Source organism: Mycotypha africana (assembly GCF_025528875.1).
Source record: "Mycotypha africana strain NRRL 2978 chromosome Unknown BDF20scaffold_9, whole genome shotgun sequence".
Lineage (NCBI taxonomy): Eukaryota > Fungi > Mucoromycota > Mucoromycetes > Mucorales > Mycotyphaceae > Mycotypha > Mycotypha africana.
This window is the reverse complement of record NW_026515733.1, coordinates 189,989-210,022: the sequence shown is the minus strand read 5'-3', so window position 1 is coordinate 210,022 and position 20,034 is coordinate 189,989. Positions and strand designations below refer to the sequence as shown.

The 20,034-nt window shown below is 36.9% G+C and overlaps 8 protein-coding genes across 8 annotated transcripts; 1 reads left to right on the top strand and 7 right to left on the bottom strand.

Annotated features, from left to right (window-relative positions):
* Positions 1-393: 393 nt before the first annotated feature.
* BDF20DRAFT_884785 (protein kinase A catalytic subunit) lies at positions 394-2,997 on the bottom strand. The gene is made up of 4 exons (XM_053081886.1): positions 2,431-2,997; positions 2,066-2,288; positions 680-1,967; positions 394-551 (listed from the first exon to the last, which is right to left on the bottom strand). The coding sequence occupies exons 1-3, from the start codon at positions 2,922-2,924 to the stop codon at positions 855-857; spliced, it is 1,830 nt and encodes a 609-aa protein (XP_052933260.1). The 5' UTR covers positions 2,925-2,997; the 3' UTR covers positions 394-551; positions 680-854.
* Positions 2,998-4,544: 1,547 nt separating this feature from the next.
* BDF20DRAFT_907254 (TLC domain-containing protein) lies at positions 4,545-6,541 on the bottom strand (the record flags this gene model as incomplete). Its single annotated transcript, XM_053083360.1, has 5 exons — positions 4,545-4,594; positions 5,287-5,620; positions 5,707-5,994; positions 6,092-6,390; positions 6,478-6,541. 5 exons carry the CDS (start codon positions 6,539-6,541, stop codon positions 4,545-4,547), a joined length of 1,035 nt encoding a protein of 344 aa, XP_052933259.1.
* Positions 6,542-7,895: 1,354 nt separating this feature from the next.
* BDF20DRAFT_978591 (kinase-like domain-containing protein) lies at positions 7,896-9,045 on the bottom strand (the record flags this gene model as incomplete). Its single annotated transcript, XM_053085100.1, has 4 exons — positions 8,868-9,045; positions 8,470-8,792; positions 8,213-8,402; positions 7,896-8,135 (listed from the first exon to the last, which is right to left on the bottom strand). The coding sequence occupies exons 1-4, from the start codon at positions 9,033-9,035 to the stop codon at positions 7,896-7,898; spliced, it is 921 nt and encodes a 306-aa protein (XP_052933258.1). The 5' UTR covers positions 9,036-9,045.
* A 155-nt stretch (positions 9,046-9,200) lies between these two features.
* On the bottom strand, positions 9,201-10,872 carry BDF20DRAFT_837815 (uncharacterized protein; the record flags this gene model as incomplete). The annotated part of the gene is made up of 4 exons (XM_053079093.1): positions 9,201-10,111; positions 10,218-10,319; positions 10,414-10,638; positions 10,710-10,872. The coding sequence occupies 4 exons, from the start codon at positions 10,870-10,872 to the stop codon at positions 9,201-9,203; spliced, it is 1,401 nt and encodes a 466-aa protein (XP_052933257.1).
* A 389-nt stretch (positions 10,873-11,261) lies between these two features.
* Positions 11,262-12,368, top strand: BDF20DRAFT_837814 (uncharacterized protein; the record flags this gene model as incomplete). The annotated part of the gene is made up of 5 exons (XM_053079092.1): positions 11,262-11,419; positions 11,442-11,625; positions 11,717-11,730; positions 11,767-11,934; positions 12,257-12,368. 5 exons carry the CDS (start codon positions 11,262-11,264, stop codon positions 12,366-12,368), a joined length of 636 nt encoding a protein of 211 aa, XP_052933256.1.
* A 361-nt stretch (positions 12,369-12,729) lies between these two features.
* Positions 12,730-14,199, bottom strand: BDF20DRAFT_915303 (S-adenosyl-L-methionine-dependent methyltransferase; the record flags this gene model as incomplete). Its single annotated transcript, XM_053084295.1, has 7 exons — positions 12,730-12,926; positions 13,037-13,156; positions 13,277-13,322; positions 13,403-13,723; positions 13,814-13,907; positions 13,981-14,012; positions 14,089-14,199. The coding sequence occupies 7 exons, from the start codon at positions 14,197-14,199 to the stop codon at positions 12,730-12,732; spliced, it is 921 nt and encodes a 306-aa protein (XP_052933255.1).
* A 258-nt stretch (positions 14,200-14,457) lies between these two features.
* BDF20DRAFT_961458 (uncharacterized protein) lies at positions 14,458-16,206 on the bottom strand. The gene is made up of 3 exons (XM_053084947.1): positions 15,733-16,206; positions 15,370-15,671; positions 14,458-15,295 (listed from the first exon to the last, which is right to left on the bottom strand). Exons 1-3 carry the CDS (start codon positions 16,109-16,111, stop codon positions 14,819-14,821), a joined length of 1,158 nt encoding a protein of 385 aa, XP_052933254.1. The 5' UTR covers positions 16,112-16,206; the 3' UTR covers positions 14,458-14,818.
* A 1,239-nt stretch (positions 16,207-17,445) lies between these two features.
* BDF20DRAFT_825268 (peptidase M18) lies at positions 17,446-19,829 on the bottom strand (the record flags this gene model as incomplete). Its single annotated transcript, XM_053077963.1, has 12 exons — positions 17,446-17,496; positions 17,581-17,666; positions 17,831-17,912; positions 17,987-18,058; positions 18,127-18,196; positions 18,270-18,522; positions 18,568-18,583; positions 18,663-18,790; positions 18,874-18,986; positions 19,091-19,204; positions 19,276-19,371; positions 19,456-19,829. 12 exons carry the CDS (start codon positions 19,827-19,829, stop codon positions 17,446-17,448), a joined length of 1,455 nt encoding a protein of 484 aa, XP_052933253.1.
* Between the last annotated feature and the right edge of the window lie 205 nt (positions 19,830-20,034).

The window sequence follows — 20,034 nt, the reverse complement described above, 5'->3', positions numbered from 1 at the left end:
TGCATTTATGGTGGTTGCTGAACAATATCAACTTGAAAAATCCATCTCTCAATTCCATATTACCTGCTCTATATCAAATATACTGTCTGCAGCTTAGAAAATGGCTAAAAATTGTATATTAACTTAATGATTGTTTCGACTATTCCTTTGCCATGAATGTTGTTCAAAGCAGATTGGTTGACTTATTTGAAATTAATAAACAATAATGGCCGCCAGTAGACAGATCCAGTTTGTTAGTATATGTAAAGGTTCCATGTGACTCGTCTAACCTGACCGTAAAAAACGCAACTGCAAAAAGGCTTTTTTGTTGCTGACGAGAAAATGAGAAATCTTAAGCTGAGGTTCGTAAAAATTGCAATTAACCGCTCCTTTCTACTGGCTTATCAGCCCATGGTAAAAATGATAACTGTGTTGGCTGTAAAATATAAGTGTATTTGTTAAAATATTCACTGATTGCTCAATCGTCTGTAGGGTTATCAGCTTATTTGGTTAGAGATACATGAAAGCCGAAATGAATACTCCCATTTTGTGAATGTAGTGCAATAAGTAAGGTAAACGACCCTTTTACGTTTATTTATCACCTTTTTGCAACTCTTTCAATCAATACGGCGCAGTGCCGCTCTACAAAAACCATGGTATTTATTGGTATCAAAAATTAAGAAATTTTATTTCTTTTCAGTTTAAGCAAAAAGAAAAGCTAATATAGTATCGGGTTAATATAATGAAAGCATGCATGAAATGCAGAATATTTACAAATGAATAATATAATATATCAGGAAAAAAAGGAATACATATATTCAAATAACAAAAACAAAATTTCTTCTCAAGGCTTCTCGACTCTCGGTTATCATTGTCTAGTTTCTAAACCAGAAATCAACTTCGGGATCCTCATCTTCAGGCTGCACACCAAGGGGATGATCACCCTTCTTTGCATTATCATCCATATTTTCGTCGCGTACATAACTGAACCCTTTGAACTTGGACTCATCAGCGGCAGTAGCAGTAGCTTTTGGTGCGGTTGTGGCATCTTTCACTTCATTATCTGCAATATCAATGCCAGTAGTGGCAGCAGCAATAGCTTCCTCAATAAGTTCCTCTTCAATTTCGGGTGTAAATGGAAGTTGTAATTGTTTCTTAATAGCAGCAGACCAGTTAATATCCTTTAAGAAAGGATGAGCTTTTACTTCAGCCACGCCATTAGCACCTAAACGCTTAGAGGGATCACGTTCCAACAACTTGTAGACAAAGTCTTTAGCTTCTTCAGATATACAGCTACTACCAGGAAATTCAATAGGACTTTCACATATTTGCTTTTGTAATAGACTGTCATCGTCAGAATAGAAAGGAGGACAACCAGTCATGAGCTCAAATAATAAGATACCAAGACTCCACCAATCGACAGCCTTACCATAAGGCTTTTTTTCAACTATTTCAGGAGCGCGGTATTCAGGTGTAATGTGTTCAGGAACATCTTCAATCTTATCATCAGCGTTCTTCAAGAGCTTAGCCAAACCAAAATCTGTCAAAGCGATATGTCCACTAGCATCCAATAAAACACTTTCAGGCTTGAGGTTGCGGTAAACAACATTTTGAGCGTGAATATCATTGAAAGCACAAAGAATCTCGGCAGCAAATAATCGGCAGCGACTTTCACTTAGGCAGAATTCACGTTCCAAAAAATCATACAACTCACCACCTGGGAAGTAATCCATAACGACAAATAAATGATTAGCAGTTTGGAAAGTGTACTTGAGATTGACGATGAAAGGACTAGAAAGAGTCTTCGCTAAAATGTTACGTTCGTTGATAACATTATCGATTTCGTTTTCAGCTGCCAAACAACGTTTAGACAACACTTTCATAGCATATCTACGGCCTGAATCACGCTTGATTACTTCGTAGACCTTGCCAACTGCACCTTGTCCAATCATACGAATAATACGGAAATCTTCAGGAATGAGTTTGTCCTATTTGAGAAATGGGGTTTTTTTTTTGTTTAAAAATAAAACTAGTAAGTAGCCGTAACTTAGAATCCTAAAAATGCAATGTCTCAATGATAGTTTACCTTCTTGGCATTCATGTAAGTAGCTTGAAGACGGACGTCACCAGTGACTTCTTGATTATCAGTGGGACGAGGCTTCAAAGGGAAAATAAGTTCAACAGTTTTGTTGCTGATCAATCTGGGGGTGATGCTTGCCATACCCAAGAAACGATCCTCACCGTTAGGTAACTTATTACCACGGTCATAAACAAAGACAAATAGTTCCTTGTCACCGCTTGTAACATCACTGTAACAGAAAACAAGGAATAACGAATATCAGTATTCATTCATCACAGTATCAACATCTGAATAAAAAATTTTTTCTTTTTTTTTTTTTTTTTTTGCTTTTCCCCTGTCTCGTAAAAAAAAATACTAAAAAAGGAACTTACAAAGTGGCACGATGCATCCACTTGGGAGAGCTGGCCTTCATCATTAGTTCAAAAGCTTTATAGGCATTGGCCTTGGTAGGCTTCGTTTCATTGTCAGTGGAAGAAACAATATCATCTTCACTTTTATCAAGGGTAGAAGTGGAGTTGCCTTCATAATGAACAATGCAGTATGTATCTGCCTTAAGAGCATCGGTAATTGTCAAATTGCGACCTTCAACAATATTGACCTCAAGTCTTCCTGTTGCTTCTCCAGAAGGAGAATGCGTTGCTGTTTTAGCAGTTGGGGCGGTGGTGACGTTGTTGTTTGTGAGAGTGGCAGTAGTAGTGGCAGTAGGTTGCTTCTTCGATGATAAAGCGTTGGATAATGAAGCAATTGTGGATGAACGAGCTTGACGGAGCTTCTCACCTAATTCAGCCATGTTAACTGAAGCCATAACTGGGTTTGCAGAATGCGCACCAAAGTTTTTAATGAGGGAATCTGTGAAATCAGTCATAATATTGTTGGTTTTTTTCTTGTTTAATGGTATAAGTGGAGAAGAAAAGGGAAATGATAATTTGAAGAATGAGAGAAGGAGGTTATAAAAGAAGTTACGAACAAAGCTTAGATTAGATTTTTATAGCAAGTTTCATTCGATTGAAGTTCAGTTGAAAAGTAGGGTTGTTGGGGGCTTCTCAGCTACTCTTTCAGCTTCGGTCTTCTAATGATGAAGCTTGCTATATTCATAGAGTACGGTTATATGGCATGTTTGCTAGATGTTGTTACAATACTGAGGGAAACTGGTGTTCGTATCGACCATTCGAATACTTTTATGTCGCTTTCGCGTTTGAGCAACTTGGGTCAATTATGCTGGAAAGAATTTCAGCAGCTAGACTGTAATTGTCTCAAATCAATCAAATACTGGTGATGTTTCACGTTTATAGCTAATAAAAATTTTAAACTGATTGAGTGCACTACGCTTGACTGGGCTATTTTGATATAAATCAGTGCTAACTGCACCGTTTTACTGCAGTTACTATATGTGTGTAACCCTGAGTACGTGCATAAATCTTGAATAACCTTACATTGTGTTGACTTTTACACAAAATCTGAGGAGCAGTAATCACTAAAATGGGACGATTTTGCCTTCAATTTGATTGGCCGTTGGGGGATCTGAAATGGGAACCTGGATAAGGTTTTGATTGGAACACGAAATGAAGGGAAAGGCCGACAGTATCAACAAAGTGTGAATTAACTGCGCTTAGGCGTATTTGCTCCAAGTGTGGCAAATCTTGTAAAAAACGCTAGATGAAATGCACATATTTTTATTAAGTAAATATTATAATAGAAATATAAATAAAACTTTCTCCAGCTTTCTACGTTTCATTCATCTATTTTCCAATTCAATTCAAACAACCTTATGTGGAGCAGCAGTATCTACGAGAGTAAACAGGCCTTATCAAAATGTACGTAGCTGTACGAAGATTAGGCAAAAAAAAAAAAGGGTAGATATCAAACCTAATCTAATCTCAAGCCTTTTCCTGACCCGATGCGAGTTTAACCATTAAGTTCACAATCACGCGGCTTTGAAGACAGACTCAATTTGGTCGATACAATACATGGATTCTCTTTTAGGGCATGAAAAGATAGCTTTGCAGCTTCTTAACGAGGAGATCAGCAAATAGATTTCGGGTATGAATATCGTTGTTCTCTTGTTAGAAAAAGGGGCTATGGGTATTTGGGGAAACCACTGCTATGTTTCAATTTCGCGGTGTTATTCCAAGTTTGAATTACCGCACGGTTATCTGTTTTGTAACAAGAACAAAAACAATGAAAAATGCAGCTTGTATCTGCTTCCATATCTGTATCGCAAGGTGTATCAACCATACAGCTCTTTCAATATTGAAATTGTACACAATAAACCCTAGCTTTTTGCTATGTGTAGAATTTGGGTTCTAGTAACAGGGCTTATTTATAATAATGTGGTTTTTTTTCTTAAGTAAAGAAGACTCAAACTGGTTTCTGCAGAAACTTTAAGTTGCACAAAACCAAACGCTGTGCTCTGAATAAACTTCGTCCGTAATAAGCAACCCTCAACTTTTCGTCACAAAGTAGTCCAACCTTTGCACAGAGTACTTCAGCTTACCATTATGGATATCACTTCAAAATCTGACTGTCTATGCTGGCCTTTGAGTGCCATCATTAGCCATAATTATTGGTTTTTAGATTTAGGATGAGGCTTGACTATATTGTTAAGACATAATAATGTAGTCTATGGGACTGATGATACGATTGCATTTACAGTTGAGCGAGACTCATAAAGTGTACGATGATATTCGACTAAATCATATTATCTTGGGCAGTTAAACCCATCATGGTAAGAGCATTTGCATTGACAACTATCTGAATTGATGCCCTACCTTGTAGCTATACCCATCTATTGAATCTTCCACGATAATTATCAAGCACATGTGTTTGGATAAATTTAGCAATATAGCGTACGCTAATCGTATTTTCTCAAAAAAGACAAAAAACAGGTTATTCTAAATAAACCCTTGGTATATTATGTATATACATATGTAGAAATATGTCTATAAGGTTGAATAAAAATAATAGATCCTATATGCTTTTGACATTCAATCAATGGTAAGTTTATCGTCTCGCCGCATAATTCCTAATTTGCTCCGTTTTACTCAAACGCCTTTAAGAAAATATAGTCAGCGTAATTGTGCTTTACTTCCCTTTCTGTCCTTCAGATTTCATTGTGACATACCTCTTCTTTTTAGGTGCTGGTGGAGCCAGTAAGCCATAGTTTGGCACCTCAGCTTTACGATCACTTACTTCCTTTTCTAGGCTATCCCCTAAATCATCTTCCATACTATCGTCATCTTCATCATCTGAGCGCACATCAGTAATGCCAGTGTTTGTAACCAATTTGTAAACCACTTTGAAAATCATCAAAGTCCAAAACACAATAAGTATGTAAAGGCCCATCATCAATGCGACGATAATGTACTTGACGAAATGAGGGAACCAGTAACCATTTACTGGGTCCAACTTAAATTCTGGGATATATAATTCCGTTTCAGTATAGGTTGACCATATAATGCGTCCATAGAGATACACTCTTGTATATAACCAGGAGATAACCATTGCTACAAATGTTGCATCGCATATGAATCCGAATTTGAGATAATGTAAGGTTTTCGCTAACTAATAGTAATATAGTGGAACTATATTAAAAAGGCTATACCTTGCGCATACACATCTTTTTGATTTATAGAATGTGATTAACTTACACTGAGAAGTACATCCGGTAAATCCATACACACAAAAACAGCAACGCCGACTGCAGTAAAGTTACACGCATAACTCAAGCCGACCAACAATAATGTATTAATATGATGTAACATATACTCTCTGTAATCTTTTCTTGGTGCTTCAATTTGTAGCACAAATGGCTGTTGAATCCAAAATGCAAACTGCAATAAGTAGTAATACTTTAAGCTAGCCGTCATCTCCCAATCAGGATAATTACGCCAGAAGTAGGATGTATCATTCCATGTTGGCGAATTGTATAATATAATCTATCAGCAAAATGCATTGTTAATTGAACTATAATCGACCACGTATTCTCTATGACAGATCCTTCGATTTCCATTTTTTGCAGGTATAATAACTTACGAATCCACTAGTGAAGCTGATTGAATAATAAATAACCAACCAACTCTGTTCACAAAAACGAAGTACTTTCCCTTTCGAAACATTCAGACGGCTGGATAATGGTTTCAATACATATTTCATGGTTGCAGCACGGACAAGTGTAAATACACAAAAGTAAAAGAACAAAAAAGCTAGATCCCACGCACATTTCCTATAAAGGCCATTTGGAAGTTCTCCTGATATAAATATAAATTGTGTGAAAAATCGAATGTTCAACAAATGTCCAATGATGATGGGAAAGATGATTTTCCAGGGAAGGTCTATAAAGACAATTTGAACATTTCCAAAATCCAAGTGTCCGGTTAATGTGAATGCATCACGCTTCAATTAGACTTATATTACGTTACCTATTTGATGTCTGTTGAAAAAGTCAGCAATTTTTTCACTTTTGGTTGCTTGTGCTTTAGACATGAAGCAATATTATGTTGAGATGAAATACGTTCGGATAGTATGTTTATAGTAAATGAGCAACAACAGAAAGGTGAGGTTGATAAAAAGCAGAAAAGGATTTGAAAAAAAAAAAAAAAAAAAAAGCAAAACCTGCACAAATCGAAAAAGAACTTCTAGAACAAGTCGAATTAGTACTTTTTGAACGTCCGCGTCAAGATCAAAGAAAGATTATAATTCCACCTTTACACCCAGTACTTTTGCTTAAGGCGTATTAGCAGTTCAATAGTCAATTTTAACTTGAATCCATTTAGTTTAAGCTTCCATAATTTATATCACAGATCTACGCTAGCTAAACTCTCTCCATAAATTTTTTGATCTGGTGTAACGGAAGACAATCAGAAATCAAAGGAACCTTCGATTGACTAAGTTTCAACTATTGTCGTTGCTGCTGCTGCTGTTGTTTGCCACGGTTAAAATGAAGTACAGACAAAGAAGATAAATCAAGGCATATCTTATTGTGTGTCAAATAGAGATCAGCGTGACTAACTTATCTTATTTGCTCCAGGTTATCTATTTATTCTAATCTTGCCATTTTCCTTGCATGCTTTCAAATCCATGACTAATTGATTCACTTTTTTTTTGTTGACATAATAGGCAATCAATCCAACCGAGAATTAATCTGGAGTGAAAGATTGATCATACTTTAGCTGTAAAAAAAAACTTCAATATTTTACACTTTAAACGGGTATCGAAGATGATCAATTGTATGCGTTGTGATCACTTTCAGCTTTCAAAATGAATATCAAGGATTGTAATCGGTAGAGAGCAGTCATTATTACACGGTAATAGCCGAATGGGTACCTAATCAGTACGACCTACCATAATAACTACAATATCAGGTGATTCTTTCTGGAGAAACAAATAGATGCTCGTGGAATTCTCTCAAACTGGTCCTAATTCATTGGAAGAAACGTGATTCAGCCCAGATTCGTCTTAAGAATTATAGTTTCTGATCGTTCCTTAGAAATCAGCCCTGGCTTATAGCAAAACAATAATCAAGCGACATACGATTAATACAATAATTGTCGTTTTCCTTTAACGAAAAGATGCTGTGGGTGAAAACTCTGATCAATTGTCATTTGACGAGTTCTATTTTTTTCTCGAAATTGTATACATGTGAAATCTTTTTCCTTTTCTGATGAATGACGGGACTAAGCTAGTTTATTTTATCTTCCAGCTCTAACTGTTTTAAAAGCATTCACAAACTTAACAATTACAATACAGTACGAATATCTTTCTATTTAATCTTTATCAAAGCATGATCAACCTAAATAATCAGCTTCATTTGCCGAGCACTTATCTTCAAATGAATGTATTATTCAGTCAATAAGGCGATGATATGCTTAGCAGATAGTCTGTTCCTTACGGACCACGTCAACATTTTTTTGGAGATAAGCTGTAGGACTTCTGGCACATTTTCTGCTGCAAAAATCTCATCTAACGGTTTCCTAGCTTGTAATTCTTCGTCGGTCAAATCAAACTCTTCTTCACCATCTATATCATCCTCTGTAAAGAAAAAGTTCAATTTGTCGAAATCTGGATAATTTACCATTTCCTATCGATGAAATTTGCAACAATCTATCAACATTCAATTACCCTGTAATTTGAAGGTGCCATATTCTTTATATATACCTCGATTTGGGTCTCCACTGAGGCTTTACCTATTCGAAAGGTAATTTGTCCAATTTGCTCAATGTCAGTTTGACCTACAAATATCGGGTATCCTATTAGCAACTGAACAAAGATAGCACCAAGTGACCATATATCAGTCGCTGGAGCGAACACCGTTGAGCCGAATAGATGTTCTGGTGCTTTATACCATCTATACGAAGCGAGATAAATCGTTAACCTGCTTGCTTCCCTGCTCATTCGTTCGAACAATTTTTCACCTTGTGCCAAAAACGAAATCTTGCCTTCTTTTTCTGTTGCTACTTATCATGCTAGTATCAGACACAGCCTGTGCACAGCCGAAGTCACTGATCATGATACAACTTTCTGATTGTATCAAAATATTACTTGGGCTCAAGTCACAGTGTACGATATTGTGTTGATGAATATAATGCAATCCTTGTGCAATTTGTAAGAGGAATTTTTTTGCCAGTTCAACATCGCTTTCGTGCGTATATATAAAGCTTTCCAAATTTTGAGAATAATAAGGAAACTTTAGCCTGTAAGCGTTGGGTGTCTCATCATGATCCAAAAGATAGATAATCTATACTTTTTGTTACAACGAAGTAAGCCGTCAGTATGTGATATTACAATTTACGAGAAGACGAGCTGTTTTTACATGGTTTTCAATAGAATCCTTCATTGAGGCTATCCTGAGTTGTTTGAACGCCTGAAGTTCTCGTTGATAATGCTCGTATACAAGTTTGCCATGCGATTTATTGTAAACCTTTCTCGTAAAGTAATTGCCATTTTGGCATCTCTCTTTCTCAATGACAGCGAATGACATTTCCCTGATTTACAAACAAAAACGTAAAAACTTTTATTTTCAACGAGGCTGAGAGAATTTTAACGAAAATAATTGCACCACCCATCTGATAAATATGTGTGTAATAAATTACATTGTTAATTGGGATATACGATAAGGTGGTAGAAGGGAATAAATGGATAAGTCTTAAAAGTATCCTGGTTCAGGAGGTCCATAGCGATGAGGTCTGTTACTATCCGCAAATGATGGCCTTGTCGACTTTTCTGAACGAGCATATTCATAGTTTGTAGGAGTTGACGGAGCAGAAGGATAAACGGTCCTACTACTATTACCCCTCTCCGTATGAGAATTGTCTGATGGTCCATTATAGCCTCTTACGCTTCTTCCGCTACGGATGGGTGATAACTGTTGTTGCGAAGCTTGATAATGCCTTGATTTGCTGCTATCCATCGTACTTCTGGACCTGTGCTGTAATAATCTACGATTATCTCCTGCAAAAGCATCTTCTCTGTCGCGATGACCACCGCTATCACTTGTTGCATAATTTCCATTATTATATTTATCCATTCTACTATAGGTGTTGCTATCTTCCTTGTGGCTATAGTTTCTATCAGGATTTGAGTGGTGCTGATAGCTTCTTGTCTCGTCTGATCTATCGCCGTAACGACCATAGTCCCTTCTATTGCTACTATCCCCAGTATTATGATTGTTGTGCAATTTTTCTTCTTGATCATAATCATTGGAGATAGGTCGTCTTTGTCTGGAGAACTGCGAATCAGACCTTGCCTGTTGTCTTAACTCTTGTCTTTCCCTCTCTCTACTAGATAAATTTTTGGAGCTGTTATTTTCTCCGTTATCTTGCTCCCATAGTCTTCGTCTGGAGTGTGATCTTAAAATGTCGTTTCTACTGCTTGCTGGGGGGTCCATATAATCTGAATCTTTGTATTCTGCATAAAGCTTATGACCTTGTCTTCTACGAGTAGGATCTACATCGTCGTCCATCAACCAGTGCGGTAGTGGTTGTTGTTTTCGTTCATAGTACTCGCGTAAAATTCTTGAAACATGTGTTTCCCCTTCCCAGTCATCTTCATCCGAGTCTGTATAGTCATTTTAAGAAGCAAGAAGATTAGATACAACTATTCTTCACAATCGGTCCATTAGATACATCTTCCAATTGCGAAACTTCTATTCAATATACTGTACCAGGTCCACGATCTTCGCGCGAGGGTATTTTGTCAGCCATGCTTTGCGTAGCTTGTAATAGTTTTCCCCAAAGCTTTCCTGTTTGTTTACTGCTTTTATCATCTGTATACATGTAAAAGAAAATTTTGTTCAATGTCTCATCCTTGCCTCCTTAGTTTGTCAGGTCTTTTTTCTTTGTATTTGTGAGTAACTTTACTCTTTTCTGTTAGCTGCTTCCATTTTTCATTTTGTCGTACTTTTCCCCATAGCTTTTTCCCATTTGAGTCCTGCTGTTGTTGTTCAGGTAAATTAGCCGTGAAATTATTGAGATAAACAGACGAATCTTCTTCTTCTTGTACATTGGGTGCAGTAGCAGTCGTCTTATTGGTATTGTGACTTAATCGAGAAGAGAAGCTTGAACTAGGTGAAGTTGAGGACGATCCTATGGAATTCATGGAATAAGTTTATCTTCCTTCATGAAAATGTAGAGACTGCCCAAGTCAATATACCTACTTTTAGCATCAGTACTGCTATATTGTATTGGTAAAGCTGGCATGGCAGGCCTATCTACAGGTTGGCATTTATGACGTGCTGGATATAAACCAACATCATTTCCACAATCTTTACATAAAACAACTAGTCTTGAAACTCTGTAATCTACAGTTTGAGCACCCATTATTTTCCAAATTTTGATCTAACAATAGATAAAGTTGTTTTTATTCTACAGAAAGGAAAGGTAGAAGGAATCATCAAAAAGAAAAAAAAAAAAAAAAAAGGGGGAAAAGAAGCGGAGTAATATCATTAAATTTAAATATTAAAATCATTTTAAAAGTGATACAGTGTTAAAAGTTGTACACGGCAAAGGAAATATTCGTACAATGACAAATTAGTTGTTGCATTATTAAGCATTCTATCAACTATTTCTCTTTCATCTCAATGAATCAATTTCAGTGAATAATTGTTAGCTTACCGAAACATCAGGCACCAAATTTGTGTACTGCAAGAACCACCAGAGCTAACTAGCTCAAAGACCCGAAGGTTAATTCAAAACTATACTTCATTGCAATGTCAAGTTTAAATCGCGGGTACTACTTCAATCCGATATTCTTTTCACCAATAACTGTCAATCATAAAAATGAACAAACAATAACATTAACGATGTCGAAAAGCAGAAAGCTTACGATAGGACAAAAGGACATGAACGTTTTGTTTATCACAAGCTTGTGCTTATAAACGACATTTTAGCGGTGTAATAGGAATAAGAATAAACCTCGAGCTTGACGATGAAAATCAAATCTCCAAACAGCTGATTGCAGAAATTGGCCTCGATAGGTCTAATATTATAACCACGAAGGGTGTTGAGCAGCTAGTATACTCTGCGATGAGTGCCCGCCCGAATGTTGATTGCACACTTGTAGAAACGATGGTGGTAAGCAGAATTCAGTAACAAAGCCGGCAAAATTGCTATTGGATGTGCTATCAAGGATAAATCATTTTAAAGTACTCTTTTCTGCGCCAAGAAATGGATAATGAAGTAAGGAAAAGTCAGGTATCTTATCGTATATCAAAGGAACTCCACAGACAACTACGAAACCCGCAATTTTATATCATCGTCAGTTGCACGATCAAGTATCATTCGGACTCAACTGTTTGCTAAAATGTTGTTCTATAATCTGTCTGCGAAGCTTGTGCACTCACAGATACGATACTGCGTTCAAAAGTACCGTTTCAAACTCTTGTAAATTCCTCTACACGACATAGTTTATCTTTACTTTGGTTCGAGGCCCATTTTTGCCGCTAGTGAAGAGTTTGCCGCGAAAACGAAGGCTTTTAAAATCCTGTAAAAAATACTTGTTTTATTTCATTGGGCCTTTGTCGTCGTAAAAGAAAAGAAAAGTTTTGCTATACAACAATAGTTGTTGACTTGTCTCACAGGATCAGTATGATACAGTGTCTAACCGTGTAACTAGCCATTAGTTACTCAAAGAGTAATCCTGCTTGCCTGCATTGTGAACCTGATAAAACAAGGCAATTGTAACACATATGTCACCCATATTCAGGGAAATGTGGATACAACAAATAGATCATGAGACCGTATTTCTTGGAATCATCTTTGGAAATGTGAGTTATACTGTTCAACAGTACAGAAGCGAAGTTGAATTATTACTTTAGCTGTACGTGAAAGATACCCAGCGATAAAAATATCGAACGAATAATGAGGCTGCAGTTTTCCGCACTTTTACGACGCAATCTCTTCGAAAAACGTGAACTGATATACTCATCACTTCCTCACGGTATCTGATATTCCTAAAATAATGGCGGTGCCAATTATGAGATTGTAATATCTTTCTTTTATTTATGCACAAAAGTTACCATCTGAAGCCAACGTTGTTTGATTCGAGATGTATACATTCTGCAAAATATTACACGGTGCAAGTTATAATTATTCCGTAAACTTTCTTAAAGGGAAGATTGATTTATCGATAATCTATATGTATAAGAACATATATTTCTCCTAATGGTAGTAATGCATTTAAGATTTCTTTACAGACATAGCTATGTAATATCCATTGCTTTCGGTATAGGCTTCAGGCTTGCAAAGGTTATTTAAGAACTCTTTCTTTTCCTCGTCTGTTGTAATACCCAATTTGTCTGCTAACATAGGCATCATACTATGAATTAATTCACGATATTGTATAACCATGGCTTTAGCCCAATCTGAATTTGATGCTTCAGATGAAAATAAATGTGAAATATAGGAACCGATTAGTTTAACGTCTACTGCGGGAGGTAGGAAGAGAGAAAGATGAGAAGGGGACAAAAGAAACTTCATACTTTACCAAGATCACTGTATCTATTATGATATTCCACAACACGGGCATTTGGATGTGCTTCGATTAAGGACGGCAAATTGAACGCAATTTGAGTATCAATACCTCTCTCTTCAAATACCTCAGACACTATTATACAATAAAGGGACGAGAAATGTTGAGAAGAGCGGCACAGAAATACGGCTAGCAGTAGTTAACCGCTTACAGCAGTAGAAGTGATCTGGTTATCGTTAACTAAAGAAAACTTACCCGCTTTCCATGCACGGTGAAATGGGTTTTTTTCATCGCCTGCAACCTGGTTTAGCATGATACATATATGTAAATACAACGTTAACGAATACTAAAAAGGAAAGTCTTTTTTTTGTTCAGACTTACCCGTGAGTTATGTTCCAGGAGCTGAATCATACCACCTGGTTTTGTTACGCGTAATAACTCTTTTATAGCTATTGGCCATTCCTCTTTACGAAAAGCAGCAACAAGTAGTCTCATATGCACGAAATGGAACGTATCATCTGGATAATCAAGACCCTGGAGCACATCACCATACGTTAGTCTAAAAGTAGTAGTAGCAGTAGTATCGCTAGCATCCGTGACGAGGCATCCTTCATCTATTGGCGTTGATTTTTCAACTTTTACTTTGGGTGCAATGATGTCACAACCCTCATAGGAACAATTAGGAAAGTCCTTTTGCATATCCTACAAAGAAATGCCAGTGTTTTAAGTTTATTATGGTAGTAAAGCAGAAGCTAGAAGGCCAAGAGGCTCTCTATGAAAGACTAAACCAACCTTGATCCAAATTCCTGTACCAGACGCTACATCGAGTACCTTCAGACGCGAATGGTGGAAATCCAGATTGTCTATTACACTTTGCAGGACATTGCTATGTAGCATATGAAACAAAAGAATCATTGAATCGTTTTCTACTTCCAAAGTAATGAAAGAGAGATATTTACCCTCCAAACATACTCTTAAGAATATGATGTTGCTATACGGCGTAGTAGGAGAGGATGTTGGTTTGGTGATGCTACAGTTTATTGAATGCAGTACGCAAATTCTCTTACCAAGTTTAACCTTTCTTGTTCAGGATGATCATTGGGTAACCAATAAACGCTGTTTTTAGAATCATGATAATTTCTATCAGATTTGAAGTTAAGGTCGGCTAGATGTTGCATTCTAAGATTATTAGGGTTCTTGGTTTTGCTTATTTTGTTACTTAGAAGCAGCAAAAGTATACGAACAAAAGAAAAATAAGAAATAACTTATGCTCAACTTATGTACAATTCTGCCATGAATTCGTGAAATGAAGACATTCTGAGATCGCATTACGCTTATTGGGTACAAAAGTAAAAAAGTCGGTTACATAAATCAGCATGAAAATGTGATATCATTCTTTCCATCTATGGATGAACATGTTAAAAAGTATAACTTCCAAAACGAGTATATTTTTTACTTTTCAAAATTTTCGCCAACTATTTCGCAAAATCATTTATTTTTGTAAATGTACAGATGAAATTCCACGGTTAAGTGCAAAGACATTTTTGAGTTTTTCCCTTTATTGGAGTGTTACAATAAAAAAAATTAGCATATTAAAGTTTTTTACTGTAGGGTACAGTTATATAAGAGCCAAAATAAATAGAAAATTATAGATATTAGAAGAGATATGTATACAACATAAAGAAAGGTATTAAAACATAAATAAATAAGCAAGGTTAGAAGCAAGAATAGAATCGTTAAGGGAAATTAAAAAAAAGGAAGCAAAGATTTATGCATTGTCGTAAGAACCGAGAAATTTTACTGCTGATAGGGTGCAGCGGCTGCAGGTGTAGTACCAGTATTATTCTTATTGCCAATGTGATGGTGACCACTGGCGGTCATAGCGGATGTAATGGTAGGCGGTGGGTGTTTTTGAGGGCCTCGTGGTTTATGAGGGTTTGAAGCTGACGTAGTAGAAGAGGATGTCGATGGCGTAGGTCCAGCAGTAGGGTGATAATAGTTTGTATGTTGCTGCTGTTGCTGTTGCTGTTGCTGCTGCTGTTGCTGCTGCTGCAATTGTAATGATTGCATCAATTCAGAATTCATCTGAGCAATTGACTCTTCTACTAAGTATAAGATATAATCATCCAAGAACAAACGTAAAGTTTGAAAAGAACCAAAGCTTTCAGTACGTTGTAGCGTAATATCTTTCATAATCAGAGTAGTGTAGAAATTCCATTTCAGCAAAAACTGTTTAGAACAGTGTAAATAATGATTTGCTTGAGAAATTGAATTCTAAGTGTAAAGTAACGGTTATTAAAAGCTGGATACTCCAAGTGAGGAGTGTCTGTGAGTTTAAGATAACTTACTGGTATGTTTCCACCTTTTATCAGATACTTTTCGACAATTCCATGAATCCAGCTGATCCAGTTATCAATGCTAGACCGACTATTCAACAATTCATATACTTGGACACAAATGTGTTTTATTTCATTTGTGTCACAATCGCATACCCATAACGTTTGATCCAAAACAGCATCTACTTCTAATTTGTTCCAACTTTCACTCATATGAGCAACATGAGGTAGACTACTCAAAATACTAGCCGCATTTTGGGCTGCAAAATTCAACGAAAGTTGCCTGCGGAATTTGGCTGCAAAGATGCGAGCCACTGTGCAAGATATTGTTAGAGGGTTCTAGTACCATTTTTTGTACATGTTTCCTTTCTTTACCATCTAGTTTTCTCTGAACCAAGTATGACGGGTATTGCACGGCAGATGCTTCAATGTAGTTTTTCAATTCTCTTGTGAAAATATGTAAATTTCTTATTGTTTCTTCAGAAAGACGTTGATTTACTGTAGGTAAAAACCTCTCAATCATGGTATCGTAAAGCGTACAATCCCAACGCCAAATGGCTTCTGATAATTCAGGTACAGAATGCACCAATCTTTTGTAAGAGTCCGGCATGTCCTGATAAAAAGTCAACATGAGACTTTTCACCTTGCCTACTTGATTGGTTGTGACCAATTCAAGTAAATCACGACAATGCTGTTCGTATAAAGTGGTGAAAGATAATAACATGCCATGATCTACGTTTTTAAAAGATGACATATAACTAGGGATTTGAAAAGTAGGTAATTGACCGTCATGAATTAAATGCTGATAATGACACGGTTGCTGTGGTTGTTGTTGTTGTTGCTGTTGGCGCTGTTGCTGTTGCGGATGTTGTTGTTGTTGTTGTTGTTGTTGTTGTTGCTGCTGCTGCTGCTGTTGTTGATAGGGGTAGGTATGACTAAAGGGTATTGTTGCTGTAGTAGGAATAGACACTGGTTGATTGTCACTGCTACCATTTCTACTATGACTATTACTCTCGTTGATATCCTTGTGATTATCCGTTGGAGTTGATGTCATTGTAGGACTTGTTGTATTGGTCGTATGTGTCGCCTGAGTATCAGCTGAGTAGTCGTTCCCAACATCAGCATTTACTCCAGATTTAACACGTATACCGCAATAATGATATTTGGATTGACCTCGAACACCCAATCTTCTTGTCTTCAAATTCGGAAATACAACTCTTAACAGCTTGCCAAAGGTAGCTGAATTGACAGGTGACAAGTTTTTAGCAGCACAATAAGTTTTATAATGTTCAAACATGTTTTTTCTCGGAACATTATGTTCTCTTTCTTGAACATAATTCGCTCTGATCCTATTATATTGGTATTATATATCACATTCTTGGATAAATAGAATATCGCGACAATGTGATTTATAGTACATTAAGAAGCAATTTACCAATTGGTTACTTGAACACTGATTTCACTGTCGGTCATTATCAAGCCAAGGTCCAAAGCAGTAGTACTGTTACTATCTTCTGGCCGCTGTTGTGCTTGTGGTTGCGAATCAATTAGACCTGCAGCAAATAATTTGTGAGACAAGCGATCTGGAATTTTTTGATCATTTCTAACGGAGACACTCTTACTCTTACTGTTACTTTCTTGGGCCCTAGGAGTGGTACTGTTATCATGATGGGTACTATCAGTTACAGACAAGACTTCAGGTGGTGTTGCGGACGACGCTTGTTGTTGCTGTTGCTGTTGAGACAACATGGCCGCTTGATGAGCATAATTTAGCCGTGTAATGGTCATTGATCTTTAGCAATGATCAGCAAAAAATGCTCTCTTTCGTAAAGAAGAGGGACGGATAAGGGATAGTATGTGCTCTTGAAACCAAAAAATATCAAATTAAACTTTTTTCTTTAAAATCAGTCCTTGATGATATTTTTCTTGTAATATGTGATGTCTAGAAACAGGCACAGTGTTCAGGCAGTAACTTTATTTTTTGGGTCGATTCTGGTAATAAAAAGGGCAGCATCAATCGGAGAATGTTGTCAATTCGACAAACTCTAAAAGTCTATCAATATCTGGTGAACCCTCAAATTTTTTTGATTAATCAACAATGATTTTTGAGTCCACAGAAGGGAATAATTCAAAGAAGGCCTAAATGTTAAAAAAAAAAAAAAGATGTTTAGTTACTGTGTACTATATCCTTTCCATTTTAATGCTCATAGCAGGAAACTGTACCTTCAATAAATGGATGCCATGTTTAACGTCATCTACTCCTCCTACCTCTCTTATAGAGTGCATGCTTAATTGTGGATTACCAACGTCTAATAGAGCAAAGAAAAAAAAGAAAAAATGGATAAATAAAGCGATGAGTGAACTCGAGGCATACAGAGACAGAGGGAGCCAGATTCAATAGAGCGCGCGCATGGTCCCCCACCCACCCACAAAAATAAAGATTAGAATAAAATAGAATAAAAGAATTATTTACCAATGGTACGTAATCCAAGCTTAGCACTCAACATAGGACCAATCGTTGAACCACATGGTGAGTCATTGCGAACAACAAACTCCTAAATTTGTAGTTTACAAACGATATATCAGTACATCAAACGCGTCATTATTGTACATTTCTATGGAATCTAACCTGAATGGGTATGTCTCTTTGGCGTGCAATTTCCTTCAATATCAAACTAGTAGGTGCTGTGGTAGCATATCGCTATAAATCATTGGATATCCATGATGTTAGATTTTTCTGTCCTGAAGCGATCAACATCACCCACTTACCTGATTCGCGTTGACTTTAATAACAGTTCCTTTGTGTAAGTGAGGCCTATGGTTTTCCTCATACTTTTCACTGTAGTAGACATGGTAAGAAGTTCAGTCTCTTTTGTTTTTTCCTCTGATCTGTCAATCTATAGATGTCTTACGCATAATTGGGATGAACGGCGTGCGCCATATCTGCACTCACCAACAAACTGCGATGAATAGCTCTCTCAAACGTCACTTTCATGGAAGTATTTGGTGATAAAGTTTTGCCATCCACAGAAGATGATAATATGCGTTCCAAAGTGCTGGGTAAAAGATTTGAGTTGGCTCCATGGGCAGATGTACTGCCGATTTCCTCATTATCAAATAACGTAATGAGTCGAATATTAGGGTCATCAGCTACTGAACTTGCACCTTTTGGCTCTACTTCTTCTTGGTGGTGGGTATTCCTGGTACTACTGGATTCAATCAGTGCCTATACGTACAAAAATGACATGATGAATATGGCAAAAGACACAGTGGATGCTGGTTGAGAATAATAAGAGGTTTTATACCATGAGCGAACAGTAAGACATGCCGAGATTATCTAATCTTGCGGAAAAAATAAACTCATCATTTACACCGCCTAGCGTTGCAGGTTGTGTATCAAACAAACACAATTCGAAATCTCCAATTTGTGTGGCTGTTGAATTTAGAGGCATAGGTTGTACGTTTTGTTACTTGTCTTCTAGTCCCTTTCAATCTGTAGTATTGGAGAGTACTTACGGTCTATGTGCATCGTCTCAGCTAACATATGAATCAACGCAGGGTGATGCTTTTTTGTTTGATCGGAATCGGGCCCATTATTTTCTGTAGTCGCATCCACAGCGTTCAGCACGCTATAATTTACACAGTATAGAAATGAAGCAGTACAAAAAAAAAATTGAGTCTAGCAAGATCTTTGATTGAAAAAAAAAAAAGACAGCATCATTGAGTACTTTACGATTTAGCAGTAGTGGCAAGGATAGGTAACATATGATTCTCTTTGTTGAACTTGAAAACTTCATTTACTGAGCCGTCTAAATGAATAGCTAGTGTGGGCACACGCAAAACCGGTCTAAAGTAAGAAAGTGATCTTAGTATAAAACTGTGACTCAAGTATTTATCATCCCAAGAAGACACGCTTACTTTTTGATGTGCACTAGTGTATGCTTATAGGACCCATCGTTTTGTTGGACCATCACGCGGCCTGCTATACCCAAGTCTCGATCAAACCATGTATGCCTTTTGTTATAATAGAAAAAAAAAAACATTCTATTGTTCAGAAAAAGTGGGTTTCTCTTCTCATCGCTTATGCCATCACTTTACCATATACCACCACCATAGAGCTGCACGCCCACTTCAAGATAGCCGACATTTTCTTTTTTCGAAATAGGTTTAACTTTTAAGCACGGACTATCTGTATGAGCCCCTACAATCGAAAATCCGGATTGATGATTCGCGGGTTGGTATTTGCCGCCTACGACAAAAGCAACGATTGAAGAACCGTTCCGTGTAAAATAGTATTTTCCGTGCTTCTGTAGTTCCCAGTCATCCTTTTCGCTGAGCCGTTGAAAACCAGCTCTTTCTAAACGTACAGAAGCTTCATGAACAGCATGGAAAGGTGAAGGTGAAGCATTAAGAAAGTCAATAAAATCAGAAGCTGCAGCTAAGGTTGCTGCTTTATCCTTGTCCGTTGCCATGGTTGAATAATTGCTACTATGATAAGGCTTTAGCTTGGAATCAGAGACAAACGAGTTGGCAATGACAGTTGAGGATGCAGACGAATGGCTACTGCTATTGGAGAATCTAGTAGAATGTCGTTTAAGTGTTTGGCCAAGTTGTTTAAATAAGCTGCCACTACAACCGACCATTCGTATCAAAGAAAAGAAGAAAGATTTAAAAATG